Source organism: Nerophis ophidion, linkage group LG07, assembly GCF_033978795.1.
Source record: "Nerophis ophidion isolate RoL-2023_Sa linkage group LG07, RoL_Noph_v1.0, whole genome shotgun sequence".
In the NCBI taxonomy this organism is placed as follows: domain Eukaryota; kingdom Metazoa; phylum Chordata; class Actinopteri; order Syngnathiformes; family Syngnathidae; genus Nerophis; species Nerophis ophidion.
The window spans coordinates 50,376,810-50,395,665 of NC_084617.1; the positions used below are offsets into that span (position 1 = coordinate 50,376,810).

At 38.7% G+C, this 18,856-nt stretch overlaps 1 protein-coding gene across 1 annotated transcript in view; it reads right to left on the reverse strand.

Moving 5' to 3' along the window:
- iqgap2 (IQ motif containing GTPase activating protein 2) overlaps positions 1-18,856 on the reverse strand; it is a 111,617-nt gene that overhangs the window by 74,738 nt on the left and 18,023 nt on the right. Inside the window, exon 2 of the mRNA XM_061906334.1 lies at positions 17,505-17,604. Within this exon, the coding sequence (XP_061762318.1) occupies positions 17,505-17,604 (100 nt within the window). The remainder of the gene's footprint in view (positions 1-17,504; positions 17,605-18,856) is intronic.

Here is an 18,856-nt window from a genome sequence, read left to right on the forward strand (position 1 = left end):
CAGCTATTCTCTTACATTCTGGGGAAATTTGTTCTAAATGCTTTGGTAAATGATTTGTTAGGTTGTGAATTATGTTGGTTTGAGAATCTGTTACACATTATCACTGGCTTGGAAAGACACCATCTTCACACGGTCCACCCCTTCCCTGATGACTCTTCGCAGCTGAAAATGTGTATTTGTGTGTTTTTTCACCACTTAACAACGGAATAAATTATTCACCAAAATCTGTAGGGTTCCTTGTCCCTTAGCTTCATGGTTCCCCTCAGTAAGTGAGAAATAACATTTTTACTTTCACATTCACACCTTGGTACTTAATTGTGTGCATTCAAAAAACCCTGTTTGACATAATACTGTATGGGCTAAGTGCGGACACACACCGTATAAGAAAAAAAACTAGGGGGTTTTCAGTAAACTTAAGGACAAAGATGTCAGCGATGTCACTGGATTCTGATACTATAAAATAAATCATCTACCATTAAAAATAGTTTGGAGTGCAGCAAGTACTAAGTTCAAGGGTAGTAATATGACATCATGTGGAAAAAGGCTGCTAATTTAATAAATGTCATCACTGAGCAGTAGTAGAGGTCCACAAGAAGACTTTTTGTGTCACAAGTAAAATTTCAAACAATTCTTCTTAACAAAAAAAGGGGATATATAATATTCCAGTAATGTTTTTATTTAAAATATTTGTACACACGTACAACACTTAAAGGCCTACTGAAACCCACTACTACCGACCACGCAGTCTGATAGTTTATATATCAATGATGAAATATTAACATTGCAACACACGCCAATACGGCTTTTTTAGTTTACTAAATTGCAATTTTAAATTTCCCGCTAAGTATCCTGTTGAAAACGTTGCGGAATGATGACGTGTGCGCGCGACGTCACCGGTTGTAGCGGACATGTTCATCCAGCACCGATCACAGCTAAAAGTCGTCTGCTTTAATCGCATAATTACACAGTATTCTGGACATCTGTGTTGCTGAATCGTTTGCAATTTGTTCAAATAATAATGGAGACATCAAAGAAGAAAGATGTAGGTGGGAAGCGGTGTATTGCAGCTGCCATTAGCAACACAAACACAGCCGGTGTTTCCTTGTTTAAAATTCCCGAAAGTGAAGCTTTACTATGGAACAGAGCGGTCAAGCGAACATGGTTCCCGACCACATGTCAACCGGCAGGTTTCGGTGAGAAAATTGTAATAATAAGTCGGCTCTTACCGTAGAAATGAGCGGAGCTTGCGTCCTACTGCAGCTGCGGACTCTCATACCTCCTCCCACCGGAGACACTGGCGGTCACCACACCCGTGGTCACACCCCTACGGCTTTCAGGTACCATATAATCTCACTAAAACACTAGTAACATAATTGTGTTGGATCCACTATGGATGGAACTTTCACAGTAACATGTTGAACCCGCTCGCTCGACATCCATTGCTTTCGGTCCCCTGGGGGGTTGCCCACATATGCGGTCCTCTCCTAGGTTTCTCATAGTCATCATTGTCACTGTCACCGACGTCCTACTGGGTGTGAGTTTTTCTTGCCCTTACATGGGCTCTACAGAGGATGTCGTTGTGGTTTTTGTTGTGGTTTGTGCAGCCCTTCGAGACAGTTGTGATTTCGGGCTATATAAACAAACATTGATTGACTGATAACACAATAAGCAGATAAGGGTTTTTCCAGAATTATCCTAGTAAATGTGTCTAATAACATCTGAAATCGCTCCCACTGGCCTAGCCTTTTTTTTTCTCCTCTAGTCATTCACTCTCACTATCCTCATCCACGAATCTTTCATCCTCGCTCCAATTAATGGGGAAATTGTCGCTTTCTCGGTCCGAATCGCTCTCGTTGCTGGTGGCCATGATTGTAAACAATGTGAAGATGTGAGGAGCCCTACAACCCGTGACGTCACGCGCACATTGTCTGCTACTTCCGGTACATGCAAGGCTTTTTTATTAACGACCAAAAGTTGCGAACTTTATCGTGGATGTTCTCTACTAAATCCTTTCAGCAAAAATATGGCAATATCGCGAAATGATCAAGTATGACACATAGAATGGACCTGCTATCTCCGTTTAAATTAGAAAATCTCATTTCAGTAGGCCTTTAAGACCTTCAGTATATCAGTATGTGGAATTATATTATGGAATGGATTAAGCAAATAAATAAAACAATGTACTCATTTAATCTACTTTAAGAAACTCTTCAAGTACAAAGAAGAAGAACAATGATAAACATTCTGAATTTATTTCATTCAACCATTCATTTCCTAGATAATCTTATGTATTCCACCGTATGAAATATAACTTACTTCAATAATTTGTATTTATTTATTTGTAATGTTATTACTTATGGAGTATATTGTGAATACATTGAGAACAGTAAGTGAAGAAAGGTTTTAGCAACTGCTATGTAAAAGAAAAGGGATAGGATTTAATAAACTCCACTTCTTCCTACTCCTTTTCGAACATGTTGAATAGAGAAACTGGAAATTATTTGACATTTATGTTAAACAATGCCAAAGCGTCAAATCATACGGTTTAAGCATTTGGGCTTGAACTTGCACTCAATTTTGGAAATGGCGCCTTTTTCATAATGCAGGTCTCACCTGATCGGAAATTGTGCAGGTGTACCTGATGTTGTGACCCGTTAAATCAAAAAAACGTTTATCAAATTTGACGTGTTTTGGGGTAAAAATATCGGCGACGAATTCAAGATATATATCTGAACTGTGTGCATTTTCAAAAGATAAATTATGATACTTATATATATGTATATATATATATATATATATATATATATATATATATATATATATATATTTATATTATTTATATATATGTATTTAATTATATATACACCTTTTTGCTTTTTATCCTGCACTACCATGAGCTTATGTAACAAAATTTTGTTCTTATCTGTGCTGTAAAGTTCAAATTTGAATGACAATAAAAGGAAGTCTAAGTCTCTACTTTTGGAGGTTGGGGCGTGGTTTTATATGCGATCTAGGATTAACTCCAGAAAACTAACGTCTTGCAGACAGACTCAAAAACGGGTTATAAATTCATGTGACAATGGGGCAAAATTTACTACGACGCAAAGGCAACAAATATCCAGACAATGAGGAAGTGTTTTTAATGTAGATTAAAATCAAAGGTCCCCTTTAAAAAGCATACATTTTCAAAAGATAAATTCAGATACTTTAACAGGGCGGGGACATACGCAGAAAGTAGTTTGTAAATGGGGCTGCGGATAATTTTTTTTACTAAATTTACACGAAAGCACATTCTTAGAAACCAAAAGGAAGTGTTTTAAAATGTAGATTAAACTCATCATAGATACTCGCGGCGGCGTGGCTTGGTTGGTAGAGTGGCAGTGCCAGCAACTTGAGGGTTCCAGGTTTAAAAGTCAGTTGTTGCATCCTTAGCCACGACACTTGACCCACCTGCTCCCAGTGCCACCCATACTGCTTTAAATCTAGCTTAAAGATGGAGATAATAGGTTTCACTATGTAAAAATAGCTTCGAGCTAGTGCTGGGCAATATATCGATATACTCTATATATTCTCTGTGCGATATAGAAAATGACTATATCGTGATATTTGAGTATACGTTCTCACACAGTTGCTTTTAGCTTCGGGCATTAAACTGCATGCGTTTCTCCCTCTTACTTGTTTGTCCTTCTCATAGAGACTTAAAACAAGCGCACCTTCTTACATACGTCACGCGTGCAACGTCACAAGCCCTCCCCGAGCAAAGAGGTAGCGACATGGTAACCTTAGCTGTGATGCTAACGATGTGTTGCGAGTGGTAATAAGAGAGAAAAAAGGTGCGAATCTGGTAACAAATGAAGGAAGAATGAATTCCCAAGAAAAACAGCACGGGGTGCATCGTCTGGCGGTGGTTTGGTTTCAAGCGGGAACATGTTGAACATTTATACGGCAGAAGCGTTGGTACAAAAAGTAGCATTACTGCTCATTTGTAGCATCATTTGAAAAGTCACCCGCTAGAGAATGAAGAGTGCTTCAAACTGTGCATGTCAACATCTCCGCTCGGTACCACACCCACAAAATGCCGAAGCAACTATTTCCACATCTACACCGTAGGACATATACTATTTGATATACAGCTCATTTTTATGCGACAGTTATTGAAATATCTTGTGTGACATCATGCACAAAAGCGCACTTCATTTGTTTTAAACTATTGTAGTGGTATTCTGTACAAAAAGTGCACTTTAATTAAGTGTTGTTTTGATGTCATCTTAGTGACATCATGCACAAAAGTACAATAATAGCTCGTTTTAAAATGTCTCTGACAATCTTGCACTTTGTTTTGGAAATGACATGAATGTTTGTGCCACTGCTTAGTAACTGTTTAATAAATACAGTTTTGGTAATTAAAGTTAAAGTACCAATGATTGTCACACACTCTTGGTGTGGCGAAATTATTCTCTGCATTTGACCCATCACCCTTGATCATCCCCTGGGAGGTGAGGGGAGCAGTGGGCAGCAGCGGTGCCGTGCCCGAGAATCATTTTTGGTGATTTAACCCCCGATTCCAACCCTTGATGCTGAGTGCCAAGCAGGGAGGTAATGAGTCCCATTTTTATAGTCTTTGGTATGACTCGGCCTGGGTTTGAACTCACAACCTACCAATCTCAGGGCGGACACTCTAACCAATTGACTTAGTTGTGATTTCCCTCTCTGCATAAAAGTTGAAAATGAGCATATGTTAATGCAGTATGAACAATAATGTTTTAATGTAGACACAGAATCATCATACTACTGTGATTATATGCATCAAGTTTTAATTCAAGGCTAAGGCAAAATATCAAGATATATATCGTGTATCGCGATATGGCCTAAAAATATCGAGATAGTAAAAAAAGGCCATATCGCCCAGCCCTACTTTGAGCCTTTAAAGAAAAAGCTCTATATAAATATAAAATCACTTCACTCTATAAAGTTACTGAGGACAAATTTGGCGCGTATACATTTAAAAACGGACATCCGGTCTGGAATGTCACTTCCTCTGTTCGTAACAATGTCGCGGAAGAACGTCTCCTGGAGAAGGACAGACTAGTTCTTACAGCTATCAGTGCAGAACTTCCTGTCTTTGTTCAACCAAAAACTCAAGTGTGCTACAAGCCTTTGCACTTAGCCCTTGTGAATGTTTGTGTTGTCATGATTGCGGTAGGAGTTAGTTTAGTGTTGTTGAAGAGGTGAAAGAAAAGTGTATCCAAAATGTATTCACAGCGCTTCACTTTTTCCACATTTTGGTATGTACAGCCTTATTCCAAAATGGAATAAATGTGTTTTCATCTTGAGAATTCTACACACAATACTCCATAATGACAATGTGATTTTTTTTCTTTTTGTTAAATTTTGCAAATGTATTAATAATAAAAAAATCCCATGTGTGAATGTTTGTGTTGTCATGATTGCGGTAGGAGTTAGTTTAGTGTTGTTGAAGAGGTGAAAGAAAAGTGTATCCAAAATGTATTCACAGCGCTTCACTTTTTCCACATTTTGGTATGTACAGCCTTATTCCAAAATGGAATAAATGTGTTTTCATCTTGAGAATTCTACACACAATACTCCATAATGACAATGTGATTTTTTTTCTTTTTGTTAAATTTTGCAAATGTATTAATAATAAAAAAATCCCATGTACATAAGTATTCACAGCATTTGCTCAATACTGCACCTTTGATGATACTGATGCACCTTTGGCAGCAGTTACAGCCACAAGTATTTTTGAATACAATGCTACAAGATTAGCACACCTATTTGTGAGCAGTTTCGCCCATCCGTTTGCCTATTCCTCTTAAGCTTCACCTGGTTGAACGGGAAGCGTTAATTGTCATCCAGGAAGTCTCTGTAAATTGCTGCATTCAACTTAGTCTAGTCAAAGAGGTGACCAAGAACCAAATGGTCACTCTGTCAGAGCTACAGCATTCCTCGTGGTGAGAGGAGAATCTTCCAGAAGGACAACCATCTCTGCAGCAATCCACCAATCAGGCCTATATGGTACAGAGCTCTGTACAGTTCAAGCATTTTATTCACATTTGCTAAAAAGAGGTTGTGCAAGTATTTAAATAAAAGTAGCAAGCGTGCGAATACAAATTTACCCTTTAATTAGCATTTTGCTCCAAAAATAAATAAATAAATGGGTTGTACTTGTAGAGTGCTTTTCTACCTTCAAAGTACTCAAAGCGCTTTGACACTACTTCCACATTTACCCATTCACACACACATTCACACATTGATGGAGGGAGCTGCCATGCAAGGCGCTAAACAGCACCCATCAGGAGCAAGGGGTGAAGTGTCTTGCTGAGGACACAACGGACGTGACGAGGTTGGTACTAGGTGGAGATTGAACCAGGGACCCTTGGGTTGCGCACGGCCACTCTCCCACTGCTAATTTCAAATTTGATCAAACTATAGTAAAATTGTTGCCCTTCTGTGTAACATGTTTGAAATAAACTTAAACCATAATCAAATGAACAATTGATTGACATGGAACTTAAATCATATTCAAATGGACAATTGATTGACATGGAATTGCCACTGATCACTCTTTGTGTCCCCTTTCTCTTCCTACATGCACAGGGTTGAGCTGGGTTTTAGCTGGGAGTAAGCTCCAAGTTGTCTTACAACATGAAATAAAACAAGGTCTTAGAAGGAAGAACTGGTCTGTAAAAGACCTTTTTTTTTTTTACCACCTTAAAACTCAACACAAACTGCACTCTGTGCCAGTAACTACGACTGAAGTGATAAACTTGCCACCCCAGCAATACACCGCTTGTTGACAAGAACATACAGCAATGGAAGCACATTTAACGTATTTATTAAGCAGAGGTTGCACAAACCAGCGAAAGTGACTCAAAAGACCTGCCGTCAGAGCAGACAAATTGCCGATCCAAGCCTGCTAAGCTAACAAAAACAGCTCCAGCTCTGCCTGTGAGACTAGAACTTAGCGTGGACTGGCTGATGTCACACGTCGCTAGGCAACACCACATATGCGTACAAAAACTTGTCTTGACTTGCCAGATATTTGAAATTTGTTTTGATAACACATTAATTACTTTATCTAGTAATTAATTACATTTATTAAAGAGTAATGTCGTTAGTAATTCAAATACGTTTTGGAAAAGTAACTACGATTAATTATTTAAAAAGTAATTTTCAGAACACAGCCTGTCACGTAGCATCAAGAAGCAGTTGGCAGGTTGGTGTTCCTGGCTAACATCTTTGTGTGTATGTCCTATAGCAGGGGTCTCAAACTCAATTTACCTGGTGGCCACTGGATGCAGAAACTGGGTGTGGCTGGGCCGCAAGAAAATATTTCTCAAAAAATCTAACATGCACTTTTTAATGAATTCCTATAGCAGGGGTCTCAAACTCAATTTACCTGGTGGCCACTGGATGGAGAAACTGGGTGTGGCTGGGCCGCAAGAAAATATTTCTTAAAAAAATCTAACATGCACTTTTTAATGAATTCACCTTCTATGAATGGCTTTCCCGCCCTAGCAACATACTTGCCAATCCTCACGATTTTTCCGGGAGACTCCTGAATTTCAGTGCACCTCCCGACAATCTACCGATGTAACCATTCTCCCGAATTTTTCCCAGTTTTCACCAGGCCGACATTATTAAGAGCTGCCAAGACTGCACTGCCTTTAACGTCCTCTACAACAGTGGTTCTCAACCTTTTTTCAGTGATGTACCCCCTGTGAACATTTTTTTAATTCAAGTACCCAATAATCAGAGCAAAGCATTTTTGGTTAAAAAAAAAAGAGATGAAGTAAAATACAGCACTATGTCATAAGTGTCTGATTTATTAAATTGTAGAACAGTGCAAAATATTGCTCATTTGTAGTGGTCTTTCTTGAACTATTTGGAAAAAAAGATATAAAAAAAACTAAAAAACTTGTTGAAAAATAAACAAGTGATTCAATTATAAATAAAGATTTCTACACATAGAAGTAAAAATCAACTTGAAGTGCCCTCTTTGGGGATTGTAATAGAGATCCATCTGGATTCATGAACTTAATTCTAAACTATTTTTCACAAAATAAGAAATCTTTAACATCAATATTAATGGAACATGTCCACAAAAAGTCTAGCTGTCAACACTGAATGTTGGATTGTTGTATTATTTTTCCACAGTTTATTAACTTACATTTATACATCATTGAAGTATCATTCAATAAACATATGTATAAAGGATTTATGAATTGCTGCTGTTTTTCAGAAAGTTTTTAATAAATCTCACTTGTCCCTTGGCATACCTTCAAGTACCTCCAGGGGTCCGCGCACCCTCAAAAAAAGACTACTGCTCCACTACATGTCATCGCGCACGCTTTTATATCACACAACCAATGTTGTGTGATATAACACAACATTTCACAAGTCTCATGTTGGGTGAGACTTGTGCAGAACAACGTATGTGGCTGTAAGGCGTGTTGTTCAACAGCCATACGGGTCACACTAAGGGTGCCGTATAAACAACTTTAACACTGTTACAAATACGTGCCACACTGTGAACCCACACCAAATAAGAATGACAAACCCTTTTTGGGAGAATTTCCGCACCCTAACACAACTTAAACACAAGAGAACAAATACCCAGAACACCTTGCAAGGCTACACTATACAACACCTCAAACGACGCAAGTAGGTAGGGTGGGGGTGTGGGGGGTTAGTGGTAGCAGGGGTGTGTATATTGTAGCCCAGAAGAGTTTGGTCTGCATGGGATTCTGGGTAATTGTTCTTGTGTGTTTATGTTGTGTTACGATGCGGATGTTCTCCCAAAATGTGTTTGTCATTCTTGTTTGGTGTGGGTTCACAGTCTGGCACATATTTGTAACAGTGTTAAAAGTTTTTTTTATGGCCACCATTAGTTTCACGTGTGTAGCTGTTGGTCAAATATATCTTGCAATAACACACGTGCGTCTCACATGGCCAGATGTAACATACAACTGGGCATGCACCCTGTTAGTTCAGGATGTAGGGGGCGCTAAAGGCAGTGCCATTATGGCACTCCCTGAATATTGTTGATCTGGTAAAAGTTGACAGGGCCTTCGAGAGAATTGGTGCCCTGAAATTCAGGGGTCTCCCGGGAAAATTGGGGACGTTGGAAAGCATGACCTATCAAGCGCCGTTCATATTAAACTCGCAGGCCGCACCAAAATTAAATTGTCATATCAAAGCGTGGGCCGCAATTGGCCCGCGGGCCGCGTGTTTGAGATCCATGTCCTATAGTAATGTTTACCCATAAAAATACCATTGTTAAAGATCAAATATTTTAATGTTGCTGCTGACGTTTAAACATGTTCTCTTAAACCAGGACATTTACTTCACATTTTGTTCTTTTGTGTTTGTTAGCTGAGTAATTGAGCATAGTTAAATGTTTTTAAAGAAGTTTGCAGGAATATACTTTACTTTTCTTATATTAAGTCCAAGGCTTTTTCATTTTTCTTATCTCAAAACACCTTTTAAGTTGGGATCCTATTCTGCAAAACATACTTTTAATTGTTTTTGCGTTTGTGTATTTTAGATCCCTATCAGTCCAGAAAATTTTAAATCAAGGCACTGTGGAAATATTTTGTTACGTCAACGGATATTTCTATGTATGGGTTAGTTTATGGGCCAAATTTTCAGGATATGAGTTTTGATCCATATCACCCAGCCCTACACTTGGGTTAGCGACAGTGCGGACAGAGTTTAGGGATGATCTCTGTGTTTGAGCATTACAGTAGGCCTTATGATGGCATTGTGTTTATATTTATGAGTGCACGTTGTTTGAGTGTTAATTATATAATTGTGATATTTAGGACATTTCATATTGCTCCTATGTTGTCTGTGCAACAAAATTGTTTTTGTGTTACTAATTGTTTTCATTTAGTAATGTAGCACCAATGCTAGTGAAAAATCTAAGCGTACAACCCTGTGGGAGAGTGGCAAGACGAAAACCATTTCTTGGTTAAAAAAAATAAAAATTCCCTAGATGCACCTGAAAGACTCCCAGACCACAAGAAACACAATTATCTGGTTTGATTAGACAAATAACTATTTGGAGATAATACCAGGTGTCATGTTTGGAGGAAACCAGGCAGTTCCATCGTTACAGTGAAGCAGGGTGGTGGCAGCATCATGCTGTGGGGATGTTTTTCAGCATCAGGAACTGGGAGATTAGTCATGATCGAGGGAAATATGAATGCAGCAATGTACAGAGACATCCTGGATAAAACCAACGCTTCCCATCCAATCAGATGGAGCTTGAGAAGTGTTGTAAAGAGGAATTGGCGAAAAAGATAAATGTGCCAAGTACAGTATGTGGCATCATATTCAAAAATACTTCAGGGTGTAATTGCAGCCTAAGATGCACGTGCTGTGATACGTATGTACAGGTTTTTTTGTTTTTTTAGTTTTTGTATTTTTTTATACGGTACATTAGCAAAAATAAAAAATAAAAAATAAATCACAATTTCATCATAGGGTATTGTCTGCAGAACTTTGAAGACAACAAATCAATTAATCCAATTTGGAATATGGCTGTAACATAACATAATGTGGAAAAAGTGAAGCACTGTGAATACACTCCGGGTGCACTGTATCTTGTAGTCCAAGACTTGACCTATATCAAATAGCCTACTCTGGGTAATAACAAATCATCAAGTGTAACTGAAGAAAACCATGTGTTTGAAAGAAACCACCAATAACAGAATGACTACATTATGTAAAATGAACAGATTTGCAACCCAGATTGAACTGCACTGGACTGTTTGGTGGAAACAAGGCTCTAAAAAGGTCAGTTCAGACACTTTGGATGAGCTAATGATTAGCTGTGCATTGCATCATACGTCAAAAATAAAAAAAATACAGTTCTTGCAGTGTTTTTTTCACAGGGCCACGAAACTGGAACTGAGTGGCTTCAATACGTGTTTAACGAACACTGACTCCTGACCCAGGAGGCGCAGAGCCTAATCCCTGGCTCGCTCTGCTTTATTAGAAATCTGCTATAATCCTAATCTAATGTGACACTTTTCCCAGAATAGAAGGAACATTCTTTATTGTTTTGAGTCATAGTTTAGAGAGTTGCAGGGGAAGAAGCAAAACAATTACAAATTGTTGAGTTTAAGGGAAGCAGCTGTTTGAGTTTAAGCCACACAGAACAATAAAGCAAGACTTCCACTAAAGCAAACTAATAAAAAATGCAATAGGTTAATGATCTAAGTAACAGGGTGTGCGTTTGGTTTAGTCTACTTTATCCTTTTACATACAGTTGTGATCAAAATTATTCAACCCCCACACAATTTTGGTGTTTTAGCAAGTTGGACATTTATTCCATATTTTGTTTATAGTCATATGAAATAAAGATGTGTCAAATAGACGAATGCAACTTAAATTGTAACTGTATTTTACAAAATACCAAAAAAGGAAATTTTTCTTAACTCATTGACAAAATGATTCAACCCCCTAGTTACATGCATCTTTAGTACTTAGTAGAACACCCTTTGACAGTAATTACATCCTTCAAACGTGATACATAACCGGACACAAGCTTCTTGCAACGATCTACAGGTATTTTAGCCCAATACTCCTGGGCAAAGGCCTCCAGTTCATTCATATTCTCGGGCTTGCGTACTGCAACTGCCTTTGTCAAGTCCCACCACAGGTTTTCTATAGGATTCAGGTCTGGCGACTGTGAAGGCCACTCCAGAGTCTTCCAGCCCTTCTTCTGCAACCACTCTGACGTTGATTTGGAGGTATGCTTGGGATCGTTGTCCTGTTGGAAGGTCCAACGTCTCCCAAGCCTCAGCTTCGTCACTGACTTCATGACATTTGCAGCTATTATATCCTGGTAGGAAATAAAATTCATAATGCCTTGAACGCACTGGAGATTCCCGGTACCTGAAGCAGAGAAACAGCCCCAGAGCATGATTGACCCCCCACCATGCTTAACAGTAGGCAGGGTATTCTTCTCTTTGTAAGTGACCTCTTTGGGGATTGTAAACTATTTTTCACAAAATAAGAAATCTTTAACATCAATATTAGGCAAGATATTCTTCTTTTTGTAGGCTTCATTTTTTTGTCCTCCAGACATAACGTTGATTCATAGGCCCAAAGAGTTCCAGTTCTGTCTCATCACTCCATATAACAGTTTCCCAAGACCTTTGGGGTTTGTCCAGATGATTTTTGGAATACTGGAGTCTATTTTTCTTGTTCCTGGTAGTCAGATGTGGGGTGCGCCTGGGAGTTCTGGCATGGAGGCCTTCATCTCGTAGTGTGCGCCATATTGTCTGGGACGAAACCTGCGTTCCCCCTTCTGTAATGTCCTGTTGTAGTTCCTCAGCTGTTACCCGGGGGTTTTTCACCACTGTATGCTTCAAATACCGGACAGCAGTTGCACACAGCATCCTCTTTCTACCACGCCCAGGTAGTGTTTCCACTGTGCCTTTAGCTTTAAATTTGCGAATTATGCTCCCAACTGTGTCTCTTGGAATGTGTAATGTCTTTGCTATTTTCTTATATCCATATCCTTTCTTATGAAGAGAAATTACCTTCTCTCTTGACTTCTTTGACCACTCCCTGGACTTCACCATGTTGCAAATACACCATTGACCATCTACAAGAAGCTGAGCATCACAGTCTTTTTCAATCAGTTTATTGTTGCTTTTTATGGTTCTAATCACATCTACAGGTGTTTTCAACACCTGATTGAAAAAACCTTATTCAAATCTGTTCTTAAAAGTAATGATATTCGAGGGATTGAATAATTTTGTCAATGAGATACAAAGAAAAAGGTCCTTTTTTGGTATTTTGTAAAATACAGTGTTACAATTTAAGTCGCATTTGTCTATTTGACACATCTTTATTTGATATGACTATAAACAAAATACGGAATAAATGTCCAACTTGCTAAAACACCAAAATTGTGTGGGGGTTGAATAATTTTGATCACAACTGTATGCTGCCATCTAAGCGTCCTATTTTTCATGGACGCCCATGCTTATTTCAGCAAGACAATGCTAAGCCACATTAGGCACATGTTACAACAGTGTGGCTTCGTAAAGAAAGAGTGCAGGTACTTTCCTGGCCCGCCTGCAATCCAGACTTGTATCCCATCGAAAATGTTTGGCGCATTATGAAGTGTAAAATACGACAGCGGAGACCCCGGACTGTTGAACGACTGAAGCTCTACATAAAACAAGAATGAGAAAGAATTCCACTTTCAAAGCTTCAACAATTAGGTTCCTCAGTTCCCAAACGTTTATTGAGTGTTGTTAAAAGAAATGGTGATGAGCACAGTGGTAAGCATGCTCTTTCCCAACTACTTTGGCACACGCTGCAGCCATAAAATTCTAAATTAATTATTAATTGCAAAAAAAATAAAGTTTATGAGTTTGAACATCAATTATCTTGTCTTTGTAGTTCATTCAATTGAATATGGGTTAAAAAGGATTTGCAAATCATTGTATTCCATTTATATTTACATCGAACACAATTTCTTAACTCATATGGAAACGGGGTTTGTACATACTGATACTACCCTTGGTTTCGACACCACACCACTGCCTCTTTGGCTGTGACAATGGTGACACACCAACAGTTGTCGTTAATCTATTCTCTATGTTGATTTATTAATATACTTGTTAAATTCTGCTTACTTTTTGCAGTAACGCGGTTCCATCTACACTTCTTGTAGTAACTAAGCACTTATTTCTTAATGTTATTTAAAGCTAGTGGTTAACTTTCCTACTTGCATACCTGCTCCTGGATACCTCTCAGTACGTAAGATTTTTAACCTTGTCCTCCAGTGATAATACATAAGATTCAAAGAAATGCAGGTTATTTCCCGTCATGGAGGTGATTAATAATAGTTTAGCGGAGCGAAGCCACACTGTATGGAGACTCAATTAGCTGCTGGCCACTCGCCAGCCTGGGGGACTGAAAATACATACAGTGTCAGCTAAAGCAAATGTGCGTTTGTAATTGGTATTAACAGGCAAAAATCAGGTATGGCTATCATGTACTTTCACAATAATCAGCCAATACTCACAGGCAGCCAAACAATCGGCACAGCCGTACTAATAAGTGAAACATGAAGACATTTGAATGTTAATTTTGATTTAAATATGTATTTTCTATCCGACCAAGGTAGTAATGAAGACCATCTTACAACTGTTTAGGATAAATAAATTAGGTGCATATATTTTAACCAAAGTCTGAGCCTTGTAGACCCCAAATGTGTACACAGCTAGAGAATGCAATCATGGCCCAAGCTAGAGTTTTCCAGTTTCTAAAACGGTCTTGTTGCTACAAGTTAAAATAAAGTCTGCAGTTTGCTAGACAAAGTTGTTTCCTTTCCACCAAGTCAAGGAACTGTGAACTGGTTTGTCACGGACTCACCGAGCGCAATAAAGAAGTAATTTCAAACCTTTAAAGGCCTACTGAAATGAGATTTTCTTATTTAAACGGGGATAGCAGGTCCATTCTATGTATCATACTTGATAATTTCACAATATTGCCATATTTTTGCTGAAAGGATTTAGCAGAGAACATCGACGATAAAGTTCGCAACTTTTGGTCGCTAATAAAAAAGCCTTGCCTGTACCGGAAGTAGCAGACGATGTACGCATGACGTCACGGGTTGTGGAGCCCCTCACATCCTAACATTGTTTACAATTATGGCCACCAGCAGCGAGAGCGATTCGGACCAAGAAAGCGATGATTTCCCCATTAATTTGAGCGAGGATGAAAAATTTGTGGATGAGGATAGTGAGAGTGAAGGACTATAAAAAAAATAAAAATAGAAAAAAAAAGACAGGGCAGTGGGAACGATTCAGATGTTATTAGACACATTTACTAGGATAATTCTGGAAAATCCCTTATCTGCTTATTGTGTTACTAGTGTTTTAGTGAGATTATATAGTTGTAAATGAAAGTCGGAGGGGTGTGGCCACAGGTGTGGTGACCGCCAGTGTCTCTGAGGGAAGCCACGTTTCTCGACGAGGCGAAGCGAAGGCAGTTGGTCAGGCCGGGCTGAACTTTTTTTCCCCCTCCTCCACGGTGGAAGCATCCCACGTTCGGGAGCGGCCGGTCGGAGGAGGCAAGAGAGTCCGCAGCTGCCTCTTTAACAGGTGCACGAGGAACGACGCAAGCTCCGCTAATGTCTACGGTAAGAGCCGACTTTTTACCACAATTTTCTCACCGAAACCTGCCGGCTGACATGTGGTAGAGAACCATGTTCGCTTGACCGCTCTGATCAATAGTAAAGCTTCACCTTCGGGAATGTAAACAAGGAAACACCGGCTGTGTTTGTGTTGTTAAAGGCGGCCGCAATACACCGCTTCCCACCAACATCTTTCTTCTTTGACGTCAAAATTATTATTTGAACAAATTATAAAAGATTCAGCAACACAGATGTCCAGAATACTGTGAAATTATGCGATTAAACAGACGACTTATAGCTGGGATCGGGCTGGAACAAAATGTCCGCTACAATCCGTGACATCACGCGCACGCGTCATCATACCGCGACGTTTTCAACAGGATACTTCGCGCGAAATTTAAAATTGCAATTTAGTAAACTAAAAAGGCTGTATTGGCATGTCTTGCAATGTTAAGATTTCATCATTGATATATAAATTATCAGACTGCGTGGTCGGTAGTAGTGAGTTTCAGTAGGCCTTCAACTGTCTTTCTATCAATGGCGTGTTATTTCGCAATACCTACAGTTGTCGTTTTAGCGCCCAGCCCTACTTGCTCATGTCAAGTAGATCAGCATACACAGGGTTCCCCCTTGATTGCCACTGTATACATGGCATCATATGTGACATGATATTTTTGATTTGCAATGATGCACATATTTTTCTTTAAAAAGGCTAAAAAAATGTTTTATGTGTATTTAAAAACAAATATTAGTGTTATTAGTTAATAATACCATTAACAATATTATTAACATGTTTTCTTATATTTTCAGATTAAGAATCACAATCAGCTTTAACACAAATAATTTCACTTGTTAGATTGTGCTCTCTTCAATGCAGTTTCAATTGCTGCTGCCTATTGTACATTGTATCTCAAGCTACACTTTAATGTTGCAATTTAGTTTGCCAAATATGTAAACAGTCCTTTGAGTTAGATTTGGAAGAAAATAAGTAAGTGTTTTGCTAAAATTCTTCCCAATGAAGTCACTGTACAACTAACTAAAGAAAGAACATTATATAAACACATGAAGTGCACATACATGTAGTAATCATGCCAGATTAATATTATAATTTGGAGTAAACTGAAACAAAATCTATGCAATTAGGCAGGATGATGGTTTAGTTGTAATGCCGCTAGCTTAATGCTAACGTACAATAAACTAGCTCATAGACAAGCTAACTCAAATTAACATGGCCAATCGCAGGGTACAGATAGAAAATCATTGACACTAACATTCATATCTATGGACAATTTACAGTCTCCAATGAAGCTAACATGCATATTTTTGGAATGTGGGAGAGAAGCTGGAGTGTCCAGAGAAAACCACACACGCACAGGGACAAATGCATACTTCTCACGATGATGTCCAAATAGAGGTTTAAAGACGCACACAAAGTAAAGCTAGATGTTATTGTTGGTAGTAACGTCAAAAGACTTAAGGGTAGTTTACAATGGCTTAATAAAAACAAGATATGCCAAGATATGCATTAATTAGCTGCGACCAGCTGCTGACGCGCTCCTGACATGCGATTAAAACATTTGTTTTAATTCAAAATAAAGCAATGAGGAACATTTTTATGATACTTGAGCTGTTTTTCAAACTTATTATAGCCAACAGTATGTAAATAATAGACTATATACAATATATCCAAATGTTTCATTGAGGAAAAAAAAGAAAGAAAAAACTAGGTGTGGCGGCAGTAATCTAACCGTTTTACATGTAGGGGAACCCCTGGTATATACATGTCAAGAATCTGAAATTAAGTGTGTTAAGGGAGAGAAAGCTCAACTGCACTTCCTGCTCAGGTGGATGCCGTTGTCAAGACGACAGGAAGTGGTTTGTCTCAACAAACAAATCAGGTGAACTACAAATCTGATATAGTGAGGACATAAATGATAAATGTGGGTTTACAAAGGTTGGTGTTTTGAGTCTCTCAGTCTCTACAAAGTCAGCAGATCTCTGATTCGCACGAGAGCCCGCAATAGCGTGTAATCACCTCATGTGCATCTTATCACTGCTATTACCTGCCTCGACAACTGCTGGCGAGCATCATTTAATCAAGCATGGCTTTGCTTCTCCAGCAGTTTTGTTCTCTTGCTATTAATACATACAATTAATGTTCAACAATTAAACTAATATTACAGAAACGATTTTCAATAAATGCAAACAACATGTGACATGCCTAGGAGTTCTCACAAGAAACAATAAAAAGTAACTTGAAGGCGCTCCTTTAATGATGATTTTTTTTTCCCAATAGTTAGCCAAGCTCCTGTCTTACTGTTTAGCCTCCTCCAGGTGACACAGGTACTCATAGGCGATGTTTTGCCGCCTCCTCTCATCCATCTCTTCTGCTGAGAGCCTCTCATCATCTTGAATGGCTGCAAAAATTAAATACAATGCTGTCAGTTCTCATTTTCTTCAATTGTCAATTAAGTTTTTTTGCCAAAAGCAAAGCATTTGATTCAGTATTCAATCCTGCCAGGCCTTTGCTGGCTGTTTTGTGAATTTTGCAGCCTAAAATGCCTGAATTTATGGCAGCTTTTTCAGAAAAGGGTTATTTAAAAAATAAAAAAACATTAAATTGTAGTATTTTGATTAATTTGTTATGAATGATTTAGGTGTTCCTTGTGAACTTAACCTTAAAAAGCACAGCATTTCAACAAAAAATAGAAACAAAATACTGTATCAATGTTTTCCTCAATGTATACTACACAGACTTAAAATAGACACCCGGGGTGTAAAGATAAATGGAATTGATGACAACCGCAGTAAAACTCGACGGTTAGTACGAATGAAGGGAATTATGTTTATATAGCGTCCATTGCGGCGATCACGAGCTACCGGTCGATCGCGGAGGGTGTCAGTTGATCGCCAGCCAGGCATTAAAAAAATAGACCTAATAATTAGCGATCATCAATCTTCACCAAGACGTCACTTTCGTCACTTGATTGACATTCACAGCACCCGAGGGTCTTGTGAGATGACGCTGGCTGCTGTGAGATGACTAAGAAAAAATGACCGACAGGAAGGCGGGAAACACTTTATCTTGCACGGTACCTGCTGTCAAAACTCTAAAGACTGACTGCACAGTTCCTGTCTTCACAATAAAAGCCTTGTTTCATCATGCCTGCGCTAAAAAAAATAAGAGTCTCAGAAAGCTGGCAAACACAAGTTAGCAAGCTACAGAGTCTGCCGCCAATGTATTTCTTGGAAAGTGTGTAAAAAAAGGAAAATGGAAGCTGGACAAATAAGATGCCAAAAAGCAACCACTTTCATGTGGTATTGGACGTTGAAAATGTGGACGTTGTCATCACTACTGTCTGATTCCAATCAATGCAAGTCATCAGAATCAGGTAATACACCAACCAATATTCTTGTCTTCATGTAAGAAAGAAATCTATGTGTGTTAAACATGCTTCTATTATCATTAAACACCTTTAACTTATTAACAAAAACGTCCATCTATCCATTTCTACCGCTTGTCCCTTTTTGGGTCGCGGGGTGTGCTGGAGCCTATCTCAGCTGCATTCAGGCGGAAGGCGGACTACACCCTGGACAAGTCGCCACCTCATTGCAGGGCAAACACAGATAGACATAGACAACATTCGCACTCACATTCACACACTAGGG